Genomic DNA, 22,946 nt, shown 5'->3' on the forward strand with positions numbered 1-22,946 from the left:
CTAGACAGCAGAGTAGTTGAGGTTAAATTCCAAGTGTTAACTTAGCTTTCACTTCCTTTCAGTTTGAAGATTTTGGGTCTTCCTTATATATGCTATGAATTCCATATAAGAGTGTCAACTTCGACTCATTCGCATGCCTCTCTCCCAACTCCTTAACTGACTTATGATTGTTGTTGTATGGGTAATTTACTTTGTTATATCTGTTACATTCGTCAAGTATTTCCTTTGTTCTTGCATTGTAGATGGATGCTTGTTAAAGTGCATGTCTTCATAGTCCAATGGATCTAGATTGATGACGTAACACTAGAGCTTGAGTCTTATTCTTAATGTGTTTTGGAGTGAAATGATGATCTTTGTTTTCCTTGGCACACAGTAGAGTTTCAATACCAAAAAGAGAGACGTATAATTCGTTTCTATATAAAATAGATGTCTTGATAGAATATTTAACTACTCATTATTCAAGCATCTCCAATGATGCTAATGAAGTTGCTCTCCTTTTCTTTTACCGTTTAAAGAGGCTTTCAAATTCACTTCTCCTTTGGTAACAAGTAATAACTCGTTTTTTCATTGAGATGACATTGATAGATCTTCCAGTGCTTTAGTAAAGTTAAACTACGGGTCTTACAGAAGTAGATAAATAATCCAAATTTGGGATTGTAAATATTAGAGTTAGAAAGACGATAAGGACAAAACAATCTGCGTTCTCCTTGAGCATTTGTATATTATAAATAAGAGAGTGAAACCCATTATCCATACAGAACAAGGAAAAATAATAATAAAAACATAATCTGAGTCAGAAAATGGACATATATTAATACTAATAACAAGTAACACCCACCTTAACACACTCTTGATAAGGTGAATCCTTTTTACAAGGAACCCACATTAGATTAGTCCTACCACATGTTAAGAATCTTCAACGCAACAACTAATTTATTGAGTGAGATTTGTATATCAAAAACAGATACCCACAAAAGCAAATTTACCCTATAGCACCCACCTTAGTTATGTAAACCCACTTCTATTCTTCGACATTCACCAACTCGTACTCCACCAAGGACAAATTGTTTTCTTCATTGACAACAAAAGTTGCAGGCTCACCAGCTTCAATACGGCCCCATTTATCAACTGCTAGCCTCATAGATCCCTTGAACATGTCAATCTTAGCATTCCGAATTATGATTGTGGCATCTGGCTTCATCAAGTCAACTGTGAAGGAGTCGAAGATGTCATAACAAACAAGTTAAGCTTCATCCTGAATCCCTTAAGCAAATATATATTAAGGAGATGCAACAATTTTGTAAACATTTAGGTATATCATAATCACAAGAAGTAGAGCTGGGAAAGCATCCTCATTCCTCACCACATAAAACTGTCAAAGCTGCGACTAAAAATTAAATTTTTCCAATTCATATTTGATCATGAATAAACAAAAACAAAGTTGCACAGTCAAAGCAAAAACTGCAGAAAACACACCCTTTATCCACAAAATCACATTAATAGAACTTAATTCTATACTAACTATTGTTTTAATTTGACTCAGACAAAAGCGTTGAAAACTAAAGAGTCAATCGACAAAGTTATTAACATGGTCACAATTCTAGTCACCACCTTAACGAGCTTCAGAATCAAACAACATTTTATACTGAAGTGTTTGCCAATTCCTGCTTATATCTCTTGGACTAACATGTAGAACAGACAGCCATGAGTAACTTACCAAGTAACGTGGACTTTACTCTACAATCTACAACAGGCTAACCAATACTTCTTTCCCCTTGAACAAGAAACCAGAACTGGAAATGTTTTTATGTATGGAACATTAGGGTCTGAATACAATAGAAGTCTAGTGTGAATTTACATTTCCTTCATAGGCAAACGGAAAATCCAGTAGCCCAATCACAATAAAGCAGCGGGAAAGACATCACCCATCCAAATCAGACAAACCAATAAAGGAACAAAATGTTTATTACTTGAGTGGTTTTGCATCGTTTCTCAACAAAAAAGATGAACACCTTTTCGGCATGAGGAAAGGAACACCAAAATGAGTAGGCTAGGGTTCATTAGCAAGTGAGGGTAGGTGGAAGAAGTGTTCAAATTTTCCTATTAAAACTAGTAAAAAATGTAAAAGTATATCTATGCTAGTTCTTTTTAAAAAAAATAAAAGTTTGAAAAAGTAAAACAGAACTCATATCACAGAAATATCTGCATTTCAAACACTGCCTTATCATTCAAAGTGACAGGAGTCGAACAGGCAAAAAGTTTTGTCCTTCTATATGCGGTTTGACTAGGTCACAAAACTAATTGCACCGGCACTTCACCCCTACAACAAATTGTTAACGCAACTCATATCTTTCCCATATGGTGAAATCCTTCATTGGGAACCCCCTAACCATAAGTCCAGCCACAACTATTTCCCACTTTGCTCCCATGAATACTCGAACCAGAACCTTATAGTTAGATGTGGGTGGCTTTTAAGTTTTAACACTTTGTTATCCCTCTCTTGTGACCAAATGCTAATGCTAATACAGTTACACTCGATAAACTACACAAACGTATTTCTCTTTTTTATTTTTGAATAAATAGTACATTAAAAAGGCAGGTTCACATATAAGCACACTTTAAGATCCCTTAGAACGTACATCTATAACTGCATCCTAATAACTAGTCTTATTTTCAATCACAAACCATCCTACTCTGATCAAATTGTCGATCACTAAAAACCATAATCTACAAACCACATAAAATCAAACAGATCACGAAAATGTCAAAAAAAGGCCCACTTTTTGGACTCAAAATTGCAAAGAAAAAGTGATAAACATAAATCCATAGAAGGGTAAGGAACAAACCTTGCTCGTTACGAGCAGTGAGAAGAATGGATCCAGTTTCATCCCCAACAAGGCATTCAGCGATGCGAGTATTCTGTTGAGGTCGTGCTGGAACACGTAACGATGATGGGTTCCTAGGTTTCTTACTGAGTACTGTGTTGGCATTCACAATCTTAACAGTAAGATTATGACCGGTTGTTCCTGGTTTCAATTGATCCACTTTGATGAAAACTGGCTTTCTCATCGCTGGCTTTGCCGCCGTGTTTGCTCCACCGGAATTAGCCTGTTGTCGGTTGCCGGATCTTGTTGCCATTTTGGTTTGAGATTGAACAAAATTCTTTTGATTTTTTTTTTCGGGAGATCGGTTTCTCTAACCCTAACCCTAATCGTCAATTCAGGAATCGAGGAAAATGGAGTAATTTTTGAAATGGATTTGCTTGAATGGTTTGCCGTGTGTGGCGTTCACGCTACCATAAAACGACGTCGTTCAATCTGCTTATAAGGTAACTGCCCCTTTTAGTTTTTTAATTGCAATTATTTCATAAACTAAACCCTTTTCAAATGCATACCCAATAAGAAATATTATCCATTATGAGCTAATTTAGTTGGTGTAACCTATAATAATAAAGTAACAAGTGGTCTCCACAAATATTCATGTAGTATTTTTTAAATTATTTTATATAACGCTTAATAGGTAAATTAATTTAATTATTCATGTAAAAAATTAATATAGTGAAATTTAATATATTTATCGCAAGAGATGATAAAGTATGATTTAAAATGAAATCAAAATTGAATTGACCCAAAAGTCAAGTCATATTGTCATTGCAGTAAATACAACCATCTCAGTACCGAAGTAGGTAATACTTTTCACTCAACTCAGCTTTAAAGAAAATGAAATAATCAAATCAATAATTAGTAATTTATTAAAAAATACTATTTTTATATTTGAGAATAATGAAACTTTTACACTTTTCTTTTTAAAATAATCATATCAATTTTTATGTTTGTGTCACTATTATTAGCATATATTTTAAAATATTAAAAAGGCAAATTATCTTTAAAGTGACATTCTTTTCATAACCATATAAATGACATATTCAAATAATAAGCTTTAAAGTTATATTACATAGAGATATTATGATGTGTTTAAATTTTTTAAACTTAATATTCACTAAATTAAATTTATATAAATAATGATAAAAGAATATAATATTTTTAAATTATAAGCGAACTAAAAAAGAAAAATATTTTTTCTATTTCAAAACAAATATCGTCTTAGCTCATTTCAAGTCCAATAAAATAATCAGTACAAGAATAGTTTATAAGTTATCTATATTTAATTCGTTATCTCTGGAGTGTTAACTACTATTAAGAAGAACTTTTTCTTTAACATAAAATTATAGCTAAAATAATACTAATATCTTAAATTTTTAGATAATATTCATTTGAGATAAAAGATATTTTTATATCCACACTTATTTTAAAATTGAAAAAGATTAACGTACGGGTAAATGGGGACCTGTAATAATAATAACAACCGTATTTGAAAAATCTAACGTTATATATTTTTGTACGTAAGACTCCTGCCACCTGTCATGTCCCCTTCAATCTCTTACCCACAAATAGTTTGTTTTGATTTATTTATCAAATTTTTACTCCAAACTTCAAAAATAAGGATTAATATAAAAAAATAGTAAATTAAAAAATATTTAAATAAGTAAATTTAAGCTATTTAATCTTCTCATCCATGACCAGAACCACCATAACTACTTCCCCTCCTTGAGCATTTAACAAATGCACATTTAATATACTGAAATAATAATTATATTAAAATAAAATTTATGAGAGATAAACAATGCATCACCAATAAAGAGATAAAAGTCAAATCAGTTTTCTATTTTTAAATCTCAACATCCATAGATAAATAAATTTAATTCCATCAATAATATTTTAAAAATAATTAATATTTCATTTCCCTTTTTTTGCTTTTATTCTTCATTTTCAGCTCAAATCCATTTCTCTCTCCCTCTTTCCTTTTCTCCTCTCTTTCTCCATGGATTCCGATTTCTGGACCTCTCGTCTTGCAGCTGCTAAACGTCAGTTAAATTTACAGCAAAACCATTCCTACAATCATCAAACTTCTCAACTCGGTTTGTTTTTTCTTCTCTTTTGGATTTTTTTTTTTCAATGCATTCATTGATCTGTAAAAAATAATGAGATTTTTTCTCTCTTTATTTTAAAACATAGCAATTAATTTTGTATGATTTGTGTTGAAGTAGATAGGCTGAGCATCGATGATTTCGAGGTTGAAGAAGAGGTCCGACCCGATTTTCCATGCCCGTATTGTTATGAGGATTTTGATATTGCCTCTCTTTGTTCGCATCTAGAAGAGGAACATTCTTGCGAGTCCAGAGTAACTGTAAGTTTCTTTCCAAATCATTATATTTAACTAGATGTACCTGTTTTTGATTTGTTTTTTTTTTATTTGCTTATTTTATTTTGGGCAAATACAAATTTGAATATGAGGCTTCTTTCCATTTTCATGAAATAAGTGGGCTTGTATGTAAAGAAGACATATACAGGGTAAAAATCTGGTAAAGGTACAATCTTGGTTGTGTGGTCACTGATTACTCTTACATAAGTTATAGGAAGATATTTGAACCATTGGTTTGACAGAAGAAAAGTTTTCAGTTTTGCTTAAAATCTATACCGGATTAACTTTCCATCGATTAGATGCTGGCAGGAATTGGTGGTATATTTTTCCCGGGGCATCAGTAACAGAGCTTGACTTAGACCTTGGCACTTGCAAGTTGCAACAATGAAACTGCAGGGTCTTATTTTTCTTGTTGATAGGTCAAAATTTTTATTACTCAACACCAAGTCAGTGTCAAAGAATCTGTAAAAGTTGTGTACATGACTAGGCCTAAATTATTCTTGTAATAGCTTTGTATGAATATCTTTAGTATAACTTCATTTCTGCAGAGTGGTGGTTAGACCAACATTTTTGTATGGGGTAGAGTAGTGGAAAGTCAAGGCCCACATTCAGAGGATGAATGTAGTGGAGATGATGATGCTCAGATGAATGTGTGGACACACTAGGAGAGACATGATCAGAAATGAAGTTTTATGGGCAAGGTGGGAGCGGCATCCATGGCTGACAAGACGAGGGAAGAGAGATTGAGATGATTCACGTATGTGAAGAGGAGGTGAATGGATGCGCTAGTTAGGAGGTGAGAAGTGAGAGATTGACTGTAGCAAAAGTTAGGAGGTAGATCGAAAATGGCTTGGGAGGTGATTAGACTTAGACATGGCATAACTTCAGCTTACCAGGACATGATCCTAGATAGGAAGGTATGGAGGTCGAGGATTAGAGTAGAATGTTAGTAGGCAGCTAAGTGTGGCCGCTCGTTAGGTGGGAGAGGCAGGGGGCTAGCCTCATATACTCTTGTCACTATTTAGTTGTAGTATTTTGTAATCACGTAGTTTCTTTTTTTCAATGTCTTTTGCCATCTGTTGTTCCAATTTGTTTTGTAGCGTGACATTTTTCTGTAAATTCTTTTTCTTCTTGCGACCCTTTTCTGAATAACTTCTTATTTTTTGAGCCGAGTAACTTCATTTCTTCTCCGGTACACACTCAAGACATTATTTGACGCTGCCATATGCTTCCTCAAGGTTTATGAATATCATTTAGACACCCCCGGGAGTTGGCTCAATTGGCAAAAGTTAGGGAACTTGTATACTAGCTCACAAGTTTGGGTCTATGCCAAGTGAATTAAGTGCATATTTAAGTGGAGAAGGGTAGAGGGGATCGTCATCCCCAACTTTCGAAAGCTGTAGTTGGGTCAAAGATTTGGCTCCAGACAAATTTCTCGATCATAAAAAAAAGTACATCGTGTAAAGATCCTGCTTTTTTCTCCTTACACATATATGCTCATAGTAAAAATAAAGCTTCTCTTTCGCATCTCCTATACATAAATCCACACTGATTCTATGTAATTGTTGTAATGTCTTCTAAGTTTATGCATGACCACCCTTTTCGAATTTTCATCGTGCGTCCATCCAGGTCACACGGCGTTACAGGTACTGATGCATTGCACGGAAGCAGCCCTTAGCAGTTCATATTACTTTAAGTATCTTTTTTTTTCTTATAATTGGAAAAAATGCAATCTATCTCCCTTTGCTAGGCATGTTGCAACTCCTTATTATAACATCAAAAAGCTTGATAAGACATAATACTCCAGCCTCGAGAAGGCACTTCGCCTAATTTGAAATACATGTAGGTCAATCCAGTCATGTCGGAGTTGAGCTAAGGTCCGGATTTAATATCAAATGTTTTCAGTCCTTTATATAGATATCGTATGGCCAGCATGCGTGTGTAACCTTCACAATTCTCATACGACCCCTTACACTGCTGACGTTATTCTAATCGTGGATTTAAGGTTTATGTCTTGCACTACTATTGGGATGTCACTCCTTTCTGTGCTATGTGCTGAAGAAGAACATTAGAAGATTAGAACAAGTTGTGTTTCATTTGCACAATTTTGGTTCCTTTAATACCTTTTCTTTGATGGGGAACCGTTTCTGTTTGTATCTCTTTCACCTAGTGGCAAAATTGGGATCTTCCATCGAGTATTTCATTTCAGCATTAGTTTGATACGGAGTTCCAAATCAGCCTCTTGAAGAGTGTATAAACAGAAAGTAGAGACAAACAAAGAAATTACAATAGAACAAAGATCCTAGTTTATGGTAATTTCGTATGTTGCAGGGGATATTGTGATCAAATGTGACTGTCTAGAAGCCAAGACATCAGATTATAAGAGTGTTGGCTTCTAGATTACTGTTGAAATGCACTTCATGATTTTTTTGATGAAGTAATTAGTTCTATTGCAGGCATTAAGTAGATGCATAATAGTTACAAAAGCTTAGCAGCAAAAGGTCAGCTCTCCTATACATTGTTAATTAAGAGTCAGGGAGCTGACAAAGTTCAAAAATGAATCAGGGGAATCTAGAGGGGATAAATAAACCCTACTATACAAGAACATGAGGCAGTTAGCTTTTAAAGATTGGTCAGTGCACTTCGTGATAGTGACTGAGGATTGCACTAGCCTCCTGTGTCATCTCTAGTGCATTTCCCAACAATAATGACTGCACCTGAATTCCAAACTAATTATGGTCGGCTATATAGATCCTTATATCTGTTCCACTCATTTTGGGCATGCTTCATTCAATACTCAATATTTTGTTCTATTAAAGTTGCTTAGTGCCTTCTGCCTTTCCAAGCTAGGAAAACTTTGCTCTTAATCAAGATTGAGTCTGGATTTTATTTCACTAAATCACTTTCTTAGTTCTTTAGTCTGCTTAGAGGCTAGATTACTCCTTTTTTTCAACTGCTCTTGTAGCCGAGGAATATGTTGCCTTCAGTTTTTTTTTTTTTTTGGTTCTTCTTTTACATTTGCATACCACTTGTGGGACTATACTGGATATGTTGTTGTTGTCTTAACTTTCTAAATGCAATTTCTCCAGACTAAATGATGATTACAGCATATAATGCTTGCAATGTTATTGTTTTTACCATCTAATTGTTCATCGTATCTTGTCTTGTAGTGAGTCTTAACCTGCTGGATAAACATTTACCTATTTTGTATGCCTTCCATTGCAGGTCTGTCCCATTTGTTCTCATAAAGTTTCAAGGGACATGCTAAGTCATATTACAGTGCAACATGGACACTTACTGAGGATATCCTTTTCAATTTGTTATTACTTTATAAAGATAACTTCTTCTTGAAACAGTATGCTGCAAGTTCTTTCTCTGTAATAATCTCCTATCCTGGTGAAGTTTCTTTAACTCTGAAACACGTGCAGCGACGCCGTAGATTACGTAAAGTTGCAATTCCTAGCAGCCAGGCGCTTTCTCTACTTGGTAGAGATCTTCGTGAAGCTCATTTGCAGGTACTTTTAGGAGGCAGTGGATATCGATCAAGCACTGCAACATCAACCACTGCAGCGGCAGCCAATGACCCCTTCCTCTCATCTCTAGTTTTGAACTACCCCACATTTGAAGCAGAGGAAATTTCAAAATCTGTTTTATCCAGTGTTGAGGACTCTACTACGAAGAATGTGACATCACAACATATATGGAAGTTAAGGTAGTGATGCTAGTTATTTATCTTTACAAATTAAATCTACCAAATCTCCCGTTGTCTCTTTAGTCCTTGTATATTTCAACTCTGTAGTTGATGTTATCTTGGATATTTGAAAGAAGGGTCCTGACAGCGCAAGCAGTCAAATTACGCTTTGCTTTTACTTGTATGCAAGACAAAAGCACTAGCTGCCTTCGATGATCCTTGTGGTTGTTGATGTTACATCAAAATCTTAAAATGATCTATTTGAAAGGTCTTTTATCCTACTCCTCTTCATTTTCTTGCAGTTTTGACCCTTCACTAAGTGTGGAAGAGAGGGAAAAGAGGATAAGCCAGGCTACTGGAAGAGCTGTTTTTGTGCAAGATCTGTTTGCCTCTTCTCTGTTAGCTGACTAATTGGAGGAGTAAGTGTTGCAATACAAGATAATAATTTGAGTTGAAAATTCAGTTAAGGGGCATCTTTAGATTAGTTTATCGATTCATTTTGTTGAAAAATCCAGTATGTCTAATTTGATGTTTTCTTGATGCAGCATAGTGATGCATAATCATCCATCTCTTCAATCAGAGATCTGGTCCCTGAGAAAGATTACTACCTAGTTTGTTTTTCCCTTTAATGATATTTGTGATGTTGTAATTTGTAATCTAGGTACTGCAGAAAAGTAGTTTGTCATGGCAAGAAGGATTTTAATCAGGACAGCAACACTAGATGTGTACCAGCAGTGTTGCACCATTTGTTTTAATTATTTTTCCTTTATAGTTTTCCTCCTACTCTCACTGTTTTATTCTCTTGTGATACGAAGGAGAAAAAGAAAGTTTATTTCTCTAATATTTGTTGATGTCTTGTTACACTTTCACAACTCCTAACATGATCTATAGTTATTTTCATGGACATTATTTATTATCTGTTATCATTGTTTGGTAATGTCCAATATCCTGACTATGGAAATTCGCGGGCTAGTGGCCGGCGTTATGATCAAACATGATGCTTGTTTGGTGGACTACTTGTGCTATTAGCTATAAACTTTTTGCAAAGTGTTTGATTCTAACATGTTAAATATAGGGCTGTTTTGTTAAGATCTAGGAAATTGCTCAATTGTACGTGCAAGACCTAGATGTCCGACCATTAATATCCAAAATTAAATGTGAGAGGAGTAGAAAAGTTTAGTGTCCTACTCTATTCAGGTTGTCGAAGGCAAAATCTAACATTCAGATAGGCTTAAATAGAGCGATATAAATAATAATATCAAATTTTAAAATAAGGTATATAGATTCCAATTTTGAAAGTCATTTTGAGCCATTTTTTGGTAGTTGGTACCACTAGATACATTTCCAAAATTTATGCAATTATAGTTCACAATAATGATGATAATAATAATAATTAGAGTAACAAATCATATGCGGAGATAAATATATACAATTTGAAAAAGATTGATACCTAATAAAACAAAGTTGCAACAGCCCCAGCCAGCAATGGGGTGGCCAGCAGTTACGCAGGTCGGTGCTGTACTAGATAGCATTATGTGGTGGTTGGATGGAAAACATAAAATTAAACAAAATTTACTCAATTTGGTACATTTACTTTTTTTTTTTTTTTAAATGTCATTTTCAGATATGTGGATGCTATATTTTTTCTCACTTTTTATTTTAGAATGAAAAGTTTCTCTCTATATATACAAGTGAGTCACACGTAAAAGGGAGAAAATAATTAATTAGATCCCTCAGCTCTTATTTTAATATCTCCAGTATAAAAAAAAAATAAACATATCTTCTTTGATGAATTTTATCTGCTTCTAATTTAAATTAATTAAATCATATTATATGAGACGAGAAAAAAGAAAAAGAATTGAGGAGAGAGAAGTAGCTTAAAAGTAATGGTTTGAAATATGAAAAGGGACAATTAGTTGAAAAGGTATCGCATCAATAATAAACTAATAGTCTAACATTCATTTTTATTTCCTTTCCTCGTTATGAATATTTGAAGAAATATTACGTAAATACATAATTTAAGATATCATAATCTCTAAAATTCTCTATCATTTATAAAAATTAAAAAAAATCTCCTCGGATACATACCTATTCCCTCTCAGATACATCCCTATCCCTTTCGGATACATCCATATCCTCTCTCGGATACATTTCTCTCCTTAACTAAATATCATTTGCAATGTACCGAACAACCAAGAAGTGCATCTGAGAGTGATGAAAACTTTCAGAATAGGATGTAAATTAGCTCCGAATTGTATGGAATTTCTATAAGTTACACGTTAAAGGTAAAACAATATTAAATTGGGCTCAATTGTCACAATCCAGCATTATTGGGCCTAATTTACAAAGTGGATCAAATAAGCCCATTTAGGCCAGCATTATTGTGAATTGATATTTGTATGTCCACGTCATTTCCACCAATGATTTATCCCATTAAACTAAAAAACAAAAAAAATAATAATTCATTTTTCACTTGTTCCCTGTTTGGTCCATTTTCTATTTAAAAGCCCCCCCACACTGTAAAACTATCATAAACATCTCTCTTCTCTTTCATCAAATATCTATCTGCAAACATTACAAACAAACAGTCCCCAATTTGTTCTTTAGTTTTATGATCTTTTGGAAAAACAAAAATTAAGGATGTTTGAATTGTTTGTGCTAGGATGTACTGGTGTTGTCATGTTCCTTCATGGAGCTAATTTCTTCTTCCATGCTCTCTCTCAACATATGGCCATTCGTTCCCTCAGGTACACTTTTTTATTTTTTTTAATCAGAACGATGAGTTAAAATGGAGCGATATAAATATTAATCAAAATTTATGTAATATGATTTTAATCAAATTTGAATATTCAATTACTGGTAATTATGTTTCCGAGGAATATATTTTTATGTATTAATTAGCTTGTTGACTACTTATTTAATTTTAATATATGATTTTTTATTGGGTGCAGCTTCTTAGGATTTGTTGGTTGGTGAAGATGATGATGAGCTAAAGTAAGGTTGCACCAACAGCAATGTTATTTTGTAAATATATTTCATTTTTTCAGTTTCTTTTACCTTTTTTTATAAGACAAATGTTACTTATATTGTTGTAGACTAGAAGAAAATGGAAAGAGAATACCTATGATGAAAAGGGCTTTTAAGTGGTACAATCTATTCTATTATCTTATTATTTTAGTCTCTTATTCTAATATAATTTTATATTGATCACTTATTTTTTGGAATTAAAATCAGTATATCTAATTCATAAAAGTAACGCGTACATTCTATCTTTTCTAAATCAGACTTGTGATTGTTGTTGTATAACATCCTTAATTCTTATTTTCATAATTGTATCAGACTCGGTAACGTTCATATTGATACAAATATTATAAGAAATAGAGTATTTATATTAATTGTATTTACACTAAATTTAATCTAAAGAGTTACAAATTTTTTGTGTACGCAACTACGGTTGCGGCTCATACATTGCTAACTTACAATGGCAGTTCCTATATTAGAAACTTTTATTTTTTTTTCCTAAATATGATAGAGATATTAAAACCTCCAATCGAGTTGGTGTTAGGTCTACCTACGAAAAGTGGAATATACACAGCTTTACCCCAATCTTTTGAAGATAGAAAAGCTACTTCAGAATACGCTCGTGCTCGTTCAAATAAAGCATCCCAAAGACTACCAATATCTATTTGGAAAAAGAATATATATTTTCTATTCCTTTAGACAACTGCAAAATATGATATAAGAAACTTACCACTTGAGCCAGAACTACAAACAAACAGTGAGATGTTTTCTTGACGTCCATCAACTTGGAAACATTTTCAAGCACAAATATATTATACTCTAAAAGCAATGAACAGAGAAAAAAAGAGACTGCATTTAGGAACGTAAAATGTACATTCAGAAACTCTTCGTTTTCTTTCAACAAAAGTTTCATAATTTCTTTACACGCTCAACTTTTAACTGGGTCAATTTGACCTTGCTATAACACTTTCTGCATATGTGCGCAAATATCAGATGAAGTATACACACTGTCCTATAGAGAAAGATGGATAAAGCTTGAAATGAAATCTTTCAATCCTTTATATCAACAATGACTCCTCTGTAAGTATGGTTAAGAGGGAGTACTTCACTTTCATTCTTATCCTACTATCTTCTACACACAGCTTTGCACCAGTTACCACCCAGTAACCAGGTGACTCCTCGGGACCTCTTACCATTTCTGTTGTATCAACAAAGTGCGACATCTTTGGCGCTCTTGCGGGTGAAGGTGGACCACCAGGATAAACCGCGGAATTCAAGTCCACCTTTGTTGGCTTCTGGGGTTGGTTTAGCTTTGTACTGAATGGGGTAGTGATCAGCATTGAGATCAAACCTGATTTTCGACATGTGGTTGCTGGTCCTTCCCACTCTGACCGACGGATCTTCGCTGAGGCGACCATCGAGAATCCCAGCCTCAGGAAGAGGACCTTCTTCATTCCAATAACCTTCACCTCAAACCAGGCCTTGGTCACAATAGAAGCAGAGTCATCGATCCGTGTTCCACGGTACTCTACTGGCGCAGTGCAAACATGTGAAAATATGCTCCATTTGACAGGTTCAAGATACCCTCGTTCAACTGGTTCATCGACAGGCTCATAGCTAAGATCATCTGTTAGTTGGATACTTTGAGGAAGTGCTGATAGATGTTGAAGATGGATAGCCAGGTGATCACTCCTTTTACCTTCCAAGTATAACCGAATTCCAGTTACTGGCCTGTTTCCAGAGTCAACCTGCAAATATTAGCAAGAGGAGAAAAAGAAAGATCATTCAGAGCTCCCACTTCAACTGAGATGTTCCCAGAATAACAAACTATCTAATTATAATTACGTTAATCTTCAGCCCTCTAAGATCTTAGAAATGCTGATCATAAAAAAAATAACAATGGTCACACCTTCTGCGAAAAGTTTATGCTTATTTAAAGCAAAAAGAAAGTTGAAGCACAGGTTGTTTTCTGGGGGGATAAAGGGTTTAACAGGCTCTCAAGAAATTGTTTGATAGGTCTAAATCACCAAGTCGAGAAAATGATCATCTCTACTACTCTAAAACAGATCAAGGAGAAACAACATAAAGGTTTGCCATCAAAATCAAAACTCATAATAGCAGTGCACCGTTTTCCGAATTTTAAAACTAGTACAACAACACTAGTCAATGCACATTTTGGAAGGCATAGAAAAGAACTGCTCTTGCTGCATTTCCTTTATTCCTTCCAAGTAAGGAGAAAAGGGTAAATTTAAAACTATAATTGGGTCTCTGCTGATAAATAAAAAACATCAAAATGCTGCTCTTGAAAATCCTGATTAGAGAAAAAGTTCTCTTGATGTTCTTACACTCTTAACATATGAAGATATACCTTTACAGTGTTAACGTATAGCTTTGGACCCATCAAAGTGAACTGCAAGGATGGAGAGGCCTGTTTTCTGTGGCGATGACCAAGAGGAAGATCACCATATGCTGGAGCCCACTGCCGAGGTAACTGAAATTCTAAAAATTGTTCAAGTTCCTCGATTGGCGGTTTATCTGCAAAAAGAATATTCATTATCAGAGATAAGAAGCTGTTTATAGTTATGTAGCTCTAAATGAAATAAATGGAAAAGAATTTCACAACTATTGACACGAAAACAAATTTGATATTCCTAAAACACACAAAGAAAGATATTCTTTCATAGAAGTCATATATGTTTAAACTGTGGGAGGGCTTCCACAGAGTAGGAGTGTAATAGTCACGTGTTCTGCTCTCACAAAACTGAAGACATTTGCAAAGATCAAGTAAAAAAGATAGGATTTGTAACCCAAACAATTCTACAGAAACTGGTGATGGAAACTGAAAGCACAAATTGAAGCAGGATAACTTCTCCAATTGCCAAAATGCTTTACCCAACTTTTTGTAAGATCGAGTGTGTATTTTTGTTCATGTCCACGTGATAGAACTCTTCAACTGTTTTTGTACTGTTATCAATCCAGTGATGCTTTGTTTGTTCAATAAGCTAATGCAAATAGCCTAATTGTATTCCAATACATTTTTATATTTATGAAATACATGAAAAATAGCAACTACAACTCCCAAACTTTTTTGTTTAACCAGCTATCCAGAACTCTGACCTGACTAATCCTGATACGTGCAAACATAGTCATAGAGTCCACTTAAGAGGGAAGCATTCCCCACTAGAAATTTTTACACTCCCCGTGCTCGAACCCGAGACCTCTAATTAAGGGAGGAATCCATCCATCCCACCATATCCCTTTGTGGTGAAATCCCAAACTAGTTAGTATTAAATTATACGTATTCTCGATAGCCATTTCCTTCATTTGGAACAGTCACATTCCAATATTCAATAGTTCTTTTTGGCAAATTAGGGTTCTCTAATACAACAACAACAATAAACCCAATGAAATCCTAAAAAGTGGGAAATTAGGGTTCTTTAATGGCTCATTAATATCTCTTCAAAGACAATCTGTATCATATAGAAATAAAGAATAAATGGTTTTACGTCAGCATCAATTACAACAATCTATTCATTGTATAAGGCTGTATTGCTGCTCAAAAATCCAAGCAGATAAGAAGGAAGAATTCAAAGCAAATGATCACTAGTGAGTGAATTATCTGTCTGCCTTTATCAGGTAAACTAAGGCTCACAGCTGATTCCAAAAAAAATATCTCAATTGAAATGCTGTGCATATTATTCCCTTCTCATTTTCCATTCCTTCCGTCTGTCGTGCTGGAATTTGTAGGGAGAAGAGAATAAGCTAGATCTTGTTGATATTTTAATTCTCATTATATTCACAGAAATAGCCAAAACCTCAGGTATACTCGGTGAATAGCACCATTTCCACCAGAAGAATAAAGCAACAATGAAATAGACATACTCACATCGCAGGTAAAGATTAATTGCATGGCTTAAAAATCCACTGCCCCTTACACCACTCAAAAGTGAAGCGATTGGCACAAACGACATTGTTATAGCATTGGGAGACTGTGATACAGTAGGAAGCCACTGGCTATGACTTTGACCAAAATCAAGACCTCCTCGTCGGATATGAATACTTAGTAGATCCTGCATGAAGAATTCAAATCCAAATCCTTTACAAAGAGCTTATCAACAGAAGACATAGCAATTCATTTCAGAGGAAATAAAACAAACTTACATCAGCTTTAGAGTGAGACATAATAGATGGTCTCATTGAGTTTGCAAATGGTAGATGCGGATCTGAGAATATTGATTTTTCGCCCTGTCATGTGTAAGAAATTGGAACTCCTGTCAGACTCTGTTTTGTTTGATCTGTGTAAATAACTTCTAACAAAATTTTACAATGAACATATTGTTTCCATTTTGCTTACCTTTCCTGGAGAAATCCATGGGCATGCCATTATTTACCCTAAGTTTGTTTGACTAACCCATACATAACTATGTTCCATCACAATTATGACTTGGGGCTTGTAGATTTAGTGTCTAAGTTATATTAACAAACAATAGATTTCAATCCCTCAACCCCATTTTGCTTGTCCAGATTTCAGTATTACCTTCTCTTGAAAAGATTGATCACTAGCAAATAAATGTTTTTACAAGATTTGGATTTAGCATTACATTATACTACGACATTATTTCTTTACTAGCCCAATCCAAAAAGAGTGGCAATTCCCTAAATTCGCCTCAATTCAGTGCCTAATTTCTTCCACAGCACCCTCTATTAGGGCAGACTTGTCTTGATTGGGCTAAATTTGGAAAAAGTTTTAACTAGAATTTCCCATTTTATCCCCAATGACAAGTCATTCGTAGCCACACAAGTAATTTAGCGATTTTCAAAAGTCTCGTGTCGACACAAATGTAATGGTATATTTAAGATGACAAGTTTAAAATCTCTTCCTTTCTATCTTAAACTTGGTGTACATCCAAAATGTGCGTACAAATCGGAACGTAGGGAGTATGGTGTTACAATTGAATATACAGTAGCTCTTTTTACCGTTTCAAGAAATTCTAAAATCATATTAATAAATCTCGATTGTAATAGCCTAGTCAAATCATTCTCGATCTTAGAAGATAGTAGACTAGCTTAAACTAATTGGATGGAAGGCAGTGAAACACTCTGCATGTCCTTTATCAAAGAGAACCAACAGACACCATAAAAGCCAGCATCATTCTCAATATATATGAATCTATAGAGGTTTATTCTGAATTGTAGCTTATGTAGTACCCCAATACATGGCTTCTAGGTGCCTGAACAGCCATGAAGCACATCAATCATCCAAGTCTCATCAGTAAAATGGGATAACTATCCTCCAAAAGATCTGTCATTAGCTTAGCAAGCAAAACACATCCTCAAGTGTGAGGGTGAGTTGAAAGGAGAAAAAATGCTGCCATACCCAGATCCCGAAGTAAGTCACAAAACCCTTTTCCGATATTAACACATAACATGTTTTATTATGAGATAGATCTGACCTAGCATCCAAAATACATGAGGATCTTGGAAGATCTTGCATGTTAATGTGAAGTCCAAGTTCACAAGGAAGTGGTGCCAAAGTAGGAGTTGTTTTAAGGAAAGTTATGTGTGTTCTTTAATCCTTCCTTTATACTCTAGGGTTTGAAGATTTTATTCAATTCATGTTATCACTAACCCTTGTTGACTTGTGTTCTATATGTTGTAGAAATTGTTTTCTTGCAGATTTATGCTCTCACATCGAGAGTATCATTAGAGCAAAAGCAAAAAATCAAGTTCATGTGAGCACGAAGAGATAAAACTGAAGAACCAAAACTAGTGTTGAAGTTCCATCAACTTCTACAGTTTGTCTAGTTCTTGTAGCAAGTGTTCGGATTTGTAACATAATTTCCTTATTCTAGAAGCAGTGTTGTTAGGTGACCATTTGAGAGGAAACTTAGTACTTCTACGCTAGAGTTAGCTTGAAGGTGTAGCTATGGTCAAAGTGATTGTTGGTTGTTCATGGCTAGAGTTAGTCTCTAAGGTTATAGAATTATAACCAATAGTCTAAAACTTCTCATTAGTTTTAGTGAAGTTCTGGAAGTAGTACTACCAATGTGGGTCGTGTTTTTTACTTCCCTTGTACAGCAACTTTTTCCACGTAAAATATTCTTACTTATTTGCTTCCGCAATTGTTGATATAGAAGTAGGTTGAACCAATACAATCCTTGTACTCAAGTTCAACTATTTACTATGAAGTTGGGCAAAATATTACAGGACGAACATTAGCCAAAACATTATTCACCCCCTTCCCACGCTTATACTGTCTAGAAGGTGCACCAAAATAACAAGCTATATATTAAAAGAAAAGGTAGTTGCATTACAGATTGAAATATAAGATGTGAGATACCTTTGATTTTTCAGCGGATCTAACAGGTTTTGCTATCTGGCATCCATTTATGTCTTCTGAAAATTTTTCATCAGCTAATTGCTTGAGTAATTTCTGCACCTCCATTGGCTGAAGAAAGGAATTTTGCAGTTGCTTTATGTGAATTACATCTTTACCTCCCATCTTTACCCCGACAACAATATGGGTGCCATATTTTTCAATAAACCTGGAAAATCATTTAATTGGTTTCACAGTTAATATTTTTCACTATTTTCCACCTTAGTATATAATGTATAATGTATAGGAAGCTATGTCAACCTTCCAAGTTGAAAGGAAGCACAGAAAATCAGTGGAGGAGATAAAATAAAAATCAGAAGCAGTAAAATTCAAAGATTTCCACAAACTGTCTAAGCCTGCTTTTCCCATGTCCAAATTGCAGAGCCGTAGAGACTCTCTTGAGTTCTTCAGTCATTCTTTATCCATTCCCTTTTCCCTGATTGAAGTTTTTACTACTTCAGGATAGAGAAAGGCGGAAAGCATTGACAGTGTTTTTGGATAGAAACAGATAGGAGAGAATATTTTGTCTTTCGACTTAGGAGGGGGGAAAGAAAATTAAGGAAGACACAGATCTTCACTCTAAATAAATATCCTAATGTAATTCACCCAACCAAAAGAAACAATCTCAGATCTCTCTCTTTCTCCGTGATATCATCCTTTTCAGTTTTTCTACTTTCCTTAGTTTCCAAACACAAAGCATAAAATGGGCAAAAGATGCTTCTGTAATAAAATTCGCAGCACCCTAATTCAGACCTTCTGCGAATCTAATTCATCTAATGTCCTATTTCATAATGGAGCATGTACCAGATATATCCTTGAGATTTTGAACATACAGCCTTTATCTATAATATCCTGGAACATCAAAAGATGGTTGTTTAAATGATTATGGATTAGAAATTCTTACTCTGCAAGTGCAGGAGGATCCCAAGAAGAAGGCACGTCTTGTTTTACTTGCTCAGACAGTGTTAGATGGGATCTCACCAACTCAATATTGTACAAGGTAATGAACCAACCATCAAAAGCGAGAAGCTTTGTCGAAGATGCATCTTTTTGCCAGCATCCCTTGTGACCAAACATCGCATTGAACAACCCAGAAGGTATCTTACCAGACAGGGACAGCTCCTGATTCAATTGCTCTGACATCTGAATGCAATGAGCAGATGATAGGGCAGAAAAGGTAAGATTAGTCAGATATGCACATCGAAGTAGGAAACATTAGGCTGAAATGAATTATCAAAAGACCCATGATTATTGGAGTTTAGCAAAACAAGTTTCAACACTTAATTTGACAGGCACCAAAAAGTCATCTTTCCCAAGCAATTATCAAATGGAAAGCATAATGATTGCTCATAAATGCACAAAAGAACTAAAAACACCCCAGAAGAAAAGGGAAATAACCTCTTATATTATTTTTTTTCTTTTAAAAGAAACAAAAAGGAGATTCACTCCACCCCCAGCATAGGTAAAACAAATCTCATTTAACAACTCCAATCTCCATATATCAATGTTGAATTTGAACTGGACTGTGACAAAGTTCCAGAAGCCAAAGAGATTGATGTACGTACATGTCATACAATCATGTATAAACGATACTTCTAGAAGACCTATTTTATGAACAAAAGGGTACCAGAAACCTTCACATGCAACTACGTGACTACGCGAACTGGGCAAAACATTATCCAATAACCAATACTTCAAGAAGACCTATTGTATGACCAAACATTACCAGAAACCTTCACATGCAACAACGTGAACAGTAAAAAACTTCACCCAAGTCTAGATAGCTTAACGCCTCTATCCATATTGTACCTAACTCACCAGAATGTAGCTACATTACTTTTTCTTCAAGTATGAGGCTTGAAATAGCAACACTGTTATTTACTGTTTCTCTTTGTGCACATCAATTAATCAACAACCACCATATACCTACTGTAATCACAAGTGAGGTCTAAGGAGGGTGGTGTTTATCCAGTCCTATTCCTACCCTGTGCAGGTAGAAAGGCTATTTCCAATAGACCCCTCGGCTCAAGAACATTCAGTTAATCACCAACAAAAATTAATTTAAAATCTTCAAACTCAACTATTAGGAAGAAAAACACAAAAAGTTTCATTATTTTCATTAAAAAGGAATTCCAGTCCCATTTTGAAACAAATTACATTTCCTAGAAATGAAATTTCAGTCAAACCATCAATTTGAAACTGATTACAAGCTCTTCACCATCATTTTTGGGATCTTTTTTTGAGAACAGCAGCAGCTACAAAATCCTTAGAAAAAAACCCTCAATTACCCAATTCCCATTTTCCATTCATACCCATATCAAACGCTTCAGGAAAAAAATAAATACCTGTAAAAGAATTTGAAATGAAAAAACTGAAACAAAGAATTTACCTGACTAAAAGAAAGAGCATCAGAGCGAAACCTAGTTCGTTCTCCTTTATCGCACTTGATAGAGGTGGAAACATTAGAAACCACCACCCCACCAGGCACCAGCAGGTCCTTGGTCGACTTCTGATCAATCTCTATCAAACCAGACCCATTCGGTCCGATTTTACAGGCCGTCAACCGGATATCAGTTGTCAAATCATAACCTAACCCAATCACAGAGACGGCTTTTTCAGCAGCCGTTTGTGAGTCCATTCTACTACTAGGATTTAACGCCATCTCTCGAGAAAACCAAACCCAATTCGAATTTCCCAAAAGGGTGTCAGAATCTGCAACTATTTTTTTACAGTAATTCTCTTCTTCATCTGAGTCTTTGCCCCTTTTTTGAGTACTATTTCCAGAATTAGAGCTGATGAAAGAAGAAAGCAAGTCTTTCTATTTTGTCTGTTTGTTGTTGAAATGACCAAAAAAATGAACAAGTTGAAGTGAGTGGGTTGTTGAATGAGAGGATAATTTTGTCATTATCACTCAGTTTAAATATTGGAGGAAAGTCATCAGCCAGCTTTTTTTGGCGGTGTTGGGTAAAAATTCTATGGCGTGTTTGGGTGAAGAACGTTTGACTTTGACTGACTGAAGAAGGTAAAGTTGGATTTTTGTGGGCAAATGTGAACAGAGCTAGCGGCGCCTGACCCCACTTACACACGTAACTACGTTGTCGTTATTTATTGTATTTCTTTTTTACACCATAATTGTTTTATATCATATTAATTATATATGGGAAATAGTCCATGATGTAACATATTAATTAAGAAAAAAAAATTATATTTATTTTCTACCTTTTATGAAATTATATATATTACTTTGTGAGTAGTGTAATTTACTAATTTATCTCTTGAGAATATTAAATTTTATTAGAGGAAAAAATTTTAATATTTATTTGAACTTTGCACAATAAAAAGACCAATTAATATGTATAAAAAGTATCTCGCAAGAAAATTATTTTGAAAAAATAAATATGGAAAAGAACTGAATGAAATAATTTTAAAAAAAATTCAAAATTCAATTAATAATGAAAGTATCTCGTGAGAAAATTACTTATTGTATTTTTCTTTTGTATGGTGTCGAACAGTAAAAAAATGTAATTACTATATGAAAAATAATTTGTAAGGTAATATACGAAAAATATTTAAGAATCTAATCTAATTTTTTTTTGTTATGTCTTTAAGAAACTACATTTATAACTTTGCAGGTCGTATGATTTATCTTTGAAAAATATCAAACTTTATTAACGGAAAAATTTAAATATGAAAAATTTTCAAATATTTATTTTGAAATTTGAATAATGATTTTTGTTTAAAAGTTAAATTAATATGAAATATAAAGTGTATTTTGTAAGAAAATCATTTATTGTAACAACATATAATAATTAAAGAAAATTTTGATGACGTATAGTTTATCAACTATTTGAAGTTTCATCTGATGATTCAAATTCTCTCACCTACCTTGTAATCCGTTTATCTATTTATCCTGTTTCTAAATCCAATTACTAAAAAAACAATAAATTATTTTATACTCAGTTATCTGTTAAGATGTCAATTTCTAATTACTTTTAGAAATTAATCCCCCACAATTTTGAAAGAGAGGGAGTAATCATTTTGTTTCTTCTTTATAACAATGACAATGCAAATTATTCGCTTTCTTCTCTTTCCCACTTACTTTTAAAATTTGTTTAGAAACCAAAAAAAGGAATATCTTAATGTTTGTTGCATTTTTTTTTTTGGAAACTTTCACGTATAGCCATTTAAAAATAATTAATTATATTCTATAGATATAGTATGATAATTATAATTTATAGCTACATATTATATGGAGGAGAGGCGAGCGAGACTGGGAGAGAGAGGAGTGAGGCAAGAGAGAGGGGGGAAAGAGTAGGAAAAAGGTAAATTGTATATGTATATTGATAAGATAATTGCATATTATACATATGTAATTGTATATATGGCAAGAGAGATTGGTAGAGGGAGGAGAGAGGCGAGCGAGACTGGAAGAAAGAGTAAAGAGGCGAGCAAGATTGAGAGAGGGAGGAGAGAGGCGAGCGAGAGAGGGCAGAGAGTGACAGAGAGGTGAATTGTATATGTATATAATTGTATATAACTGTATATTATACATTTACATTTGTATAATGGCAAGCGAGATTAGAAGAGGGAGGAGAG

The 22,946-nt window shown here is 34.2% G+C and overlaps 3 protein-coding genes and 1 long non-coding RNA gene across 7 annotated transcripts; 2 read left to right on the forward strand and 2 right to left on the reverse strand.

Moving 5' to 3' along the window:
- Positions 1 to 697: 697 nt before the first annotated feature.
- Positions 698 to 3,293, reverse strand: LOC107011200 (uncharacterized protein At4g28440). Its single transcript, XM_015210602.2, has 2 exons — positions 2,847 to 3,293; positions 698 to 1,209 (listed from the first exon to the last, which is right to left on the reverse strand). The coding sequence occupies exons 1-2, from the start codon at positions 3,136 to 3,138 to the stop codon at positions 1,022 to 1,024; spliced, it is 480 nt and encodes a 159-aa protein (XP_015066088.1). The 5' UTR covers positions 3,139 to 3,293; the 3' UTR covers positions 698 to 1,021.
- Positions 3,294 to 4,806: 1,513 nt separating this feature from the next.
- Positions 4,807 to 9,804, forward strand: LOC107011199 (protein DEHYDRATION-INDUCED 19-like). Of its 3 annotated transcripts, none has more exons than XR_003576481.1 (6): positions 4,807 to 4,978; positions 5,108 to 5,247; positions 8,488 to 8,565; positions 8,685 to 8,974; positions 9,256 to 9,415; positions 9,499 to 9,804. XR_003576481.1 is itself a non-coding variant. In XM_015210600.2 (6 exons), exons 1-5 carry the CDS (start codon positions 4,882 to 4,884, stop codon positions 9,362 to 9,364), a joined length of 714 nt encoding a protein of 237 aa, XP_015066086.1. In that variant the 5' UTR covers positions 4,807 to 4,881; the 3' UTR covers positions 9,365 to 9,372; positions 9,499 to 9,804. The 3 variants fall into 3 exon arrangements, 2 of the variants coding, with proteins under 2 accessions (XP_015066086.1, XP_015066087.1); XM_015210600.2 differs by having other exon boundaries at positions 9,256 to 9,372; XM_015210601.2 differs by having other exon boundaries at positions 9,256 to 9,372; positions 9,504 to 9,804.
- A 1,650-nt stretch (positions 9,805 to 11,454) lies between these two features.
- On the forward strand, positions 11,455 to 18,096 carry LOC107011546. Of its 2 annotated transcripts, none has more exons than XR_003576714.1 (3): positions 11,455 to 11,700; positions 11,905 to 12,099; positions 17,634 to 18,096. It is a non-coding gene; the product is annotated as an uncharacterized LOC107011546 (long non-coding RNA). The 2 variants fall into 2 exon arrangements; XR_003576713.1 differs by lacking the exon at positions 17,634 to 18,096 and adding an exon at positions 14,351 to 15,049.
- On the reverse strand, positions 12,806 to 21,343 carry LOC107011545 (MACPF domain-containing protein NSL1). Its single transcript, XM_015211087.2, has 7 exons — positions 20,740 to 21,343; positions 19,255 to 19,493; positions 18,315 to 18,519; positions 16,136 to 16,219; positions 15,861 to 16,044; positions 14,343 to 14,509; positions 12,806 to 13,722 (listed from the first exon to the last, which is right to left on the reverse strand). Exons 1-7 carry the CDS (start codon positions 21,010 to 21,012, stop codon positions 13,033 to 13,035), a joined length of 1,842 nt encoding a protein of 613 aa, XP_015066573.1. The 5' UTR covers positions 21,013 to 21,343; the 3' UTR covers positions 12,806 to 13,032.
- Between the last annotated feature and the right edge of the window lie 1,603 nt (positions 21,344 to 22,946).

Source organism: Solanum pennellii, chromosome 2 (genome assembly GCF_001406875.1).
Source record: "Solanum pennellii chromosome 2, SPENNV200".
Taxonomy (NCBI): domain Eukaryota; kingdom Viridiplantae; phylum Streptophyta; class Magnoliopsida; order Solanales; family Solanaceae; genus Solanum; species Solanum pennellii.

Excerpts from the sequence above, each read along its gene's own strand:
- LOC107011200 (XM_015210602.2), bottom strand. The coding sequence starts at position 3,138 with ATGGCAACAAGATCCGGCAACCGACAACAGGCTAATTCCGGTGGAGCA. Across the intron at positions 1,210-2,846 it reads CACTGCTCGTAACGAGCAAG|TTGACTTGATGAAGCCAGAT; the intron begins GTTTGTTCCTTA and ends ACTCCTTCACAG.
- LOC107011199 (XM_015210600.2), top strand. The coding sequence starts at position 4,882 with ATGGATTCCGATTTCTGGACCTCTCGTCTTGCAGCTGCTAAACGTCAG. Across the intron at positions 4,979-5,107 it reads TCATCAAACTTCTCAACTCG|ATAGGCTGAGCATCGATGAT; the intron begins GTTTGTTTTTTC and ends GTGTTGAAGTAG. Across the intron at positions 8,566-8,684 it reads AACATGGACACTTACTGAGG|GTGCAGCGACGCCGTAGATT; the intron begins ATATCCTTTTCA and ends ACTCTGAAACAC.
- LOC107011545 (XM_015211087.2), bottom strand. The coding sequence starts at position 21,012 with ATGGCGTTAAATCCTAGTAGTAGAATGGACTCACAAACGGCTGCTGAA. Across the intron at positions 19,494-20,739 it reads ATGCTCTTTCTTTTAGTCAG|ATGTCAGAGCAATTGAATCA; the intron begins GTAAATTCTTTG and ends CATTGCATTCAG. Across the intron at positions 16,045-16,135 it reads TGTCTCACTCTAAAGCTGAT|GATCTACTAAGTATTCATAT; the intron begins GTAAGTTTGTTT and ends TTCTTCATGCAG.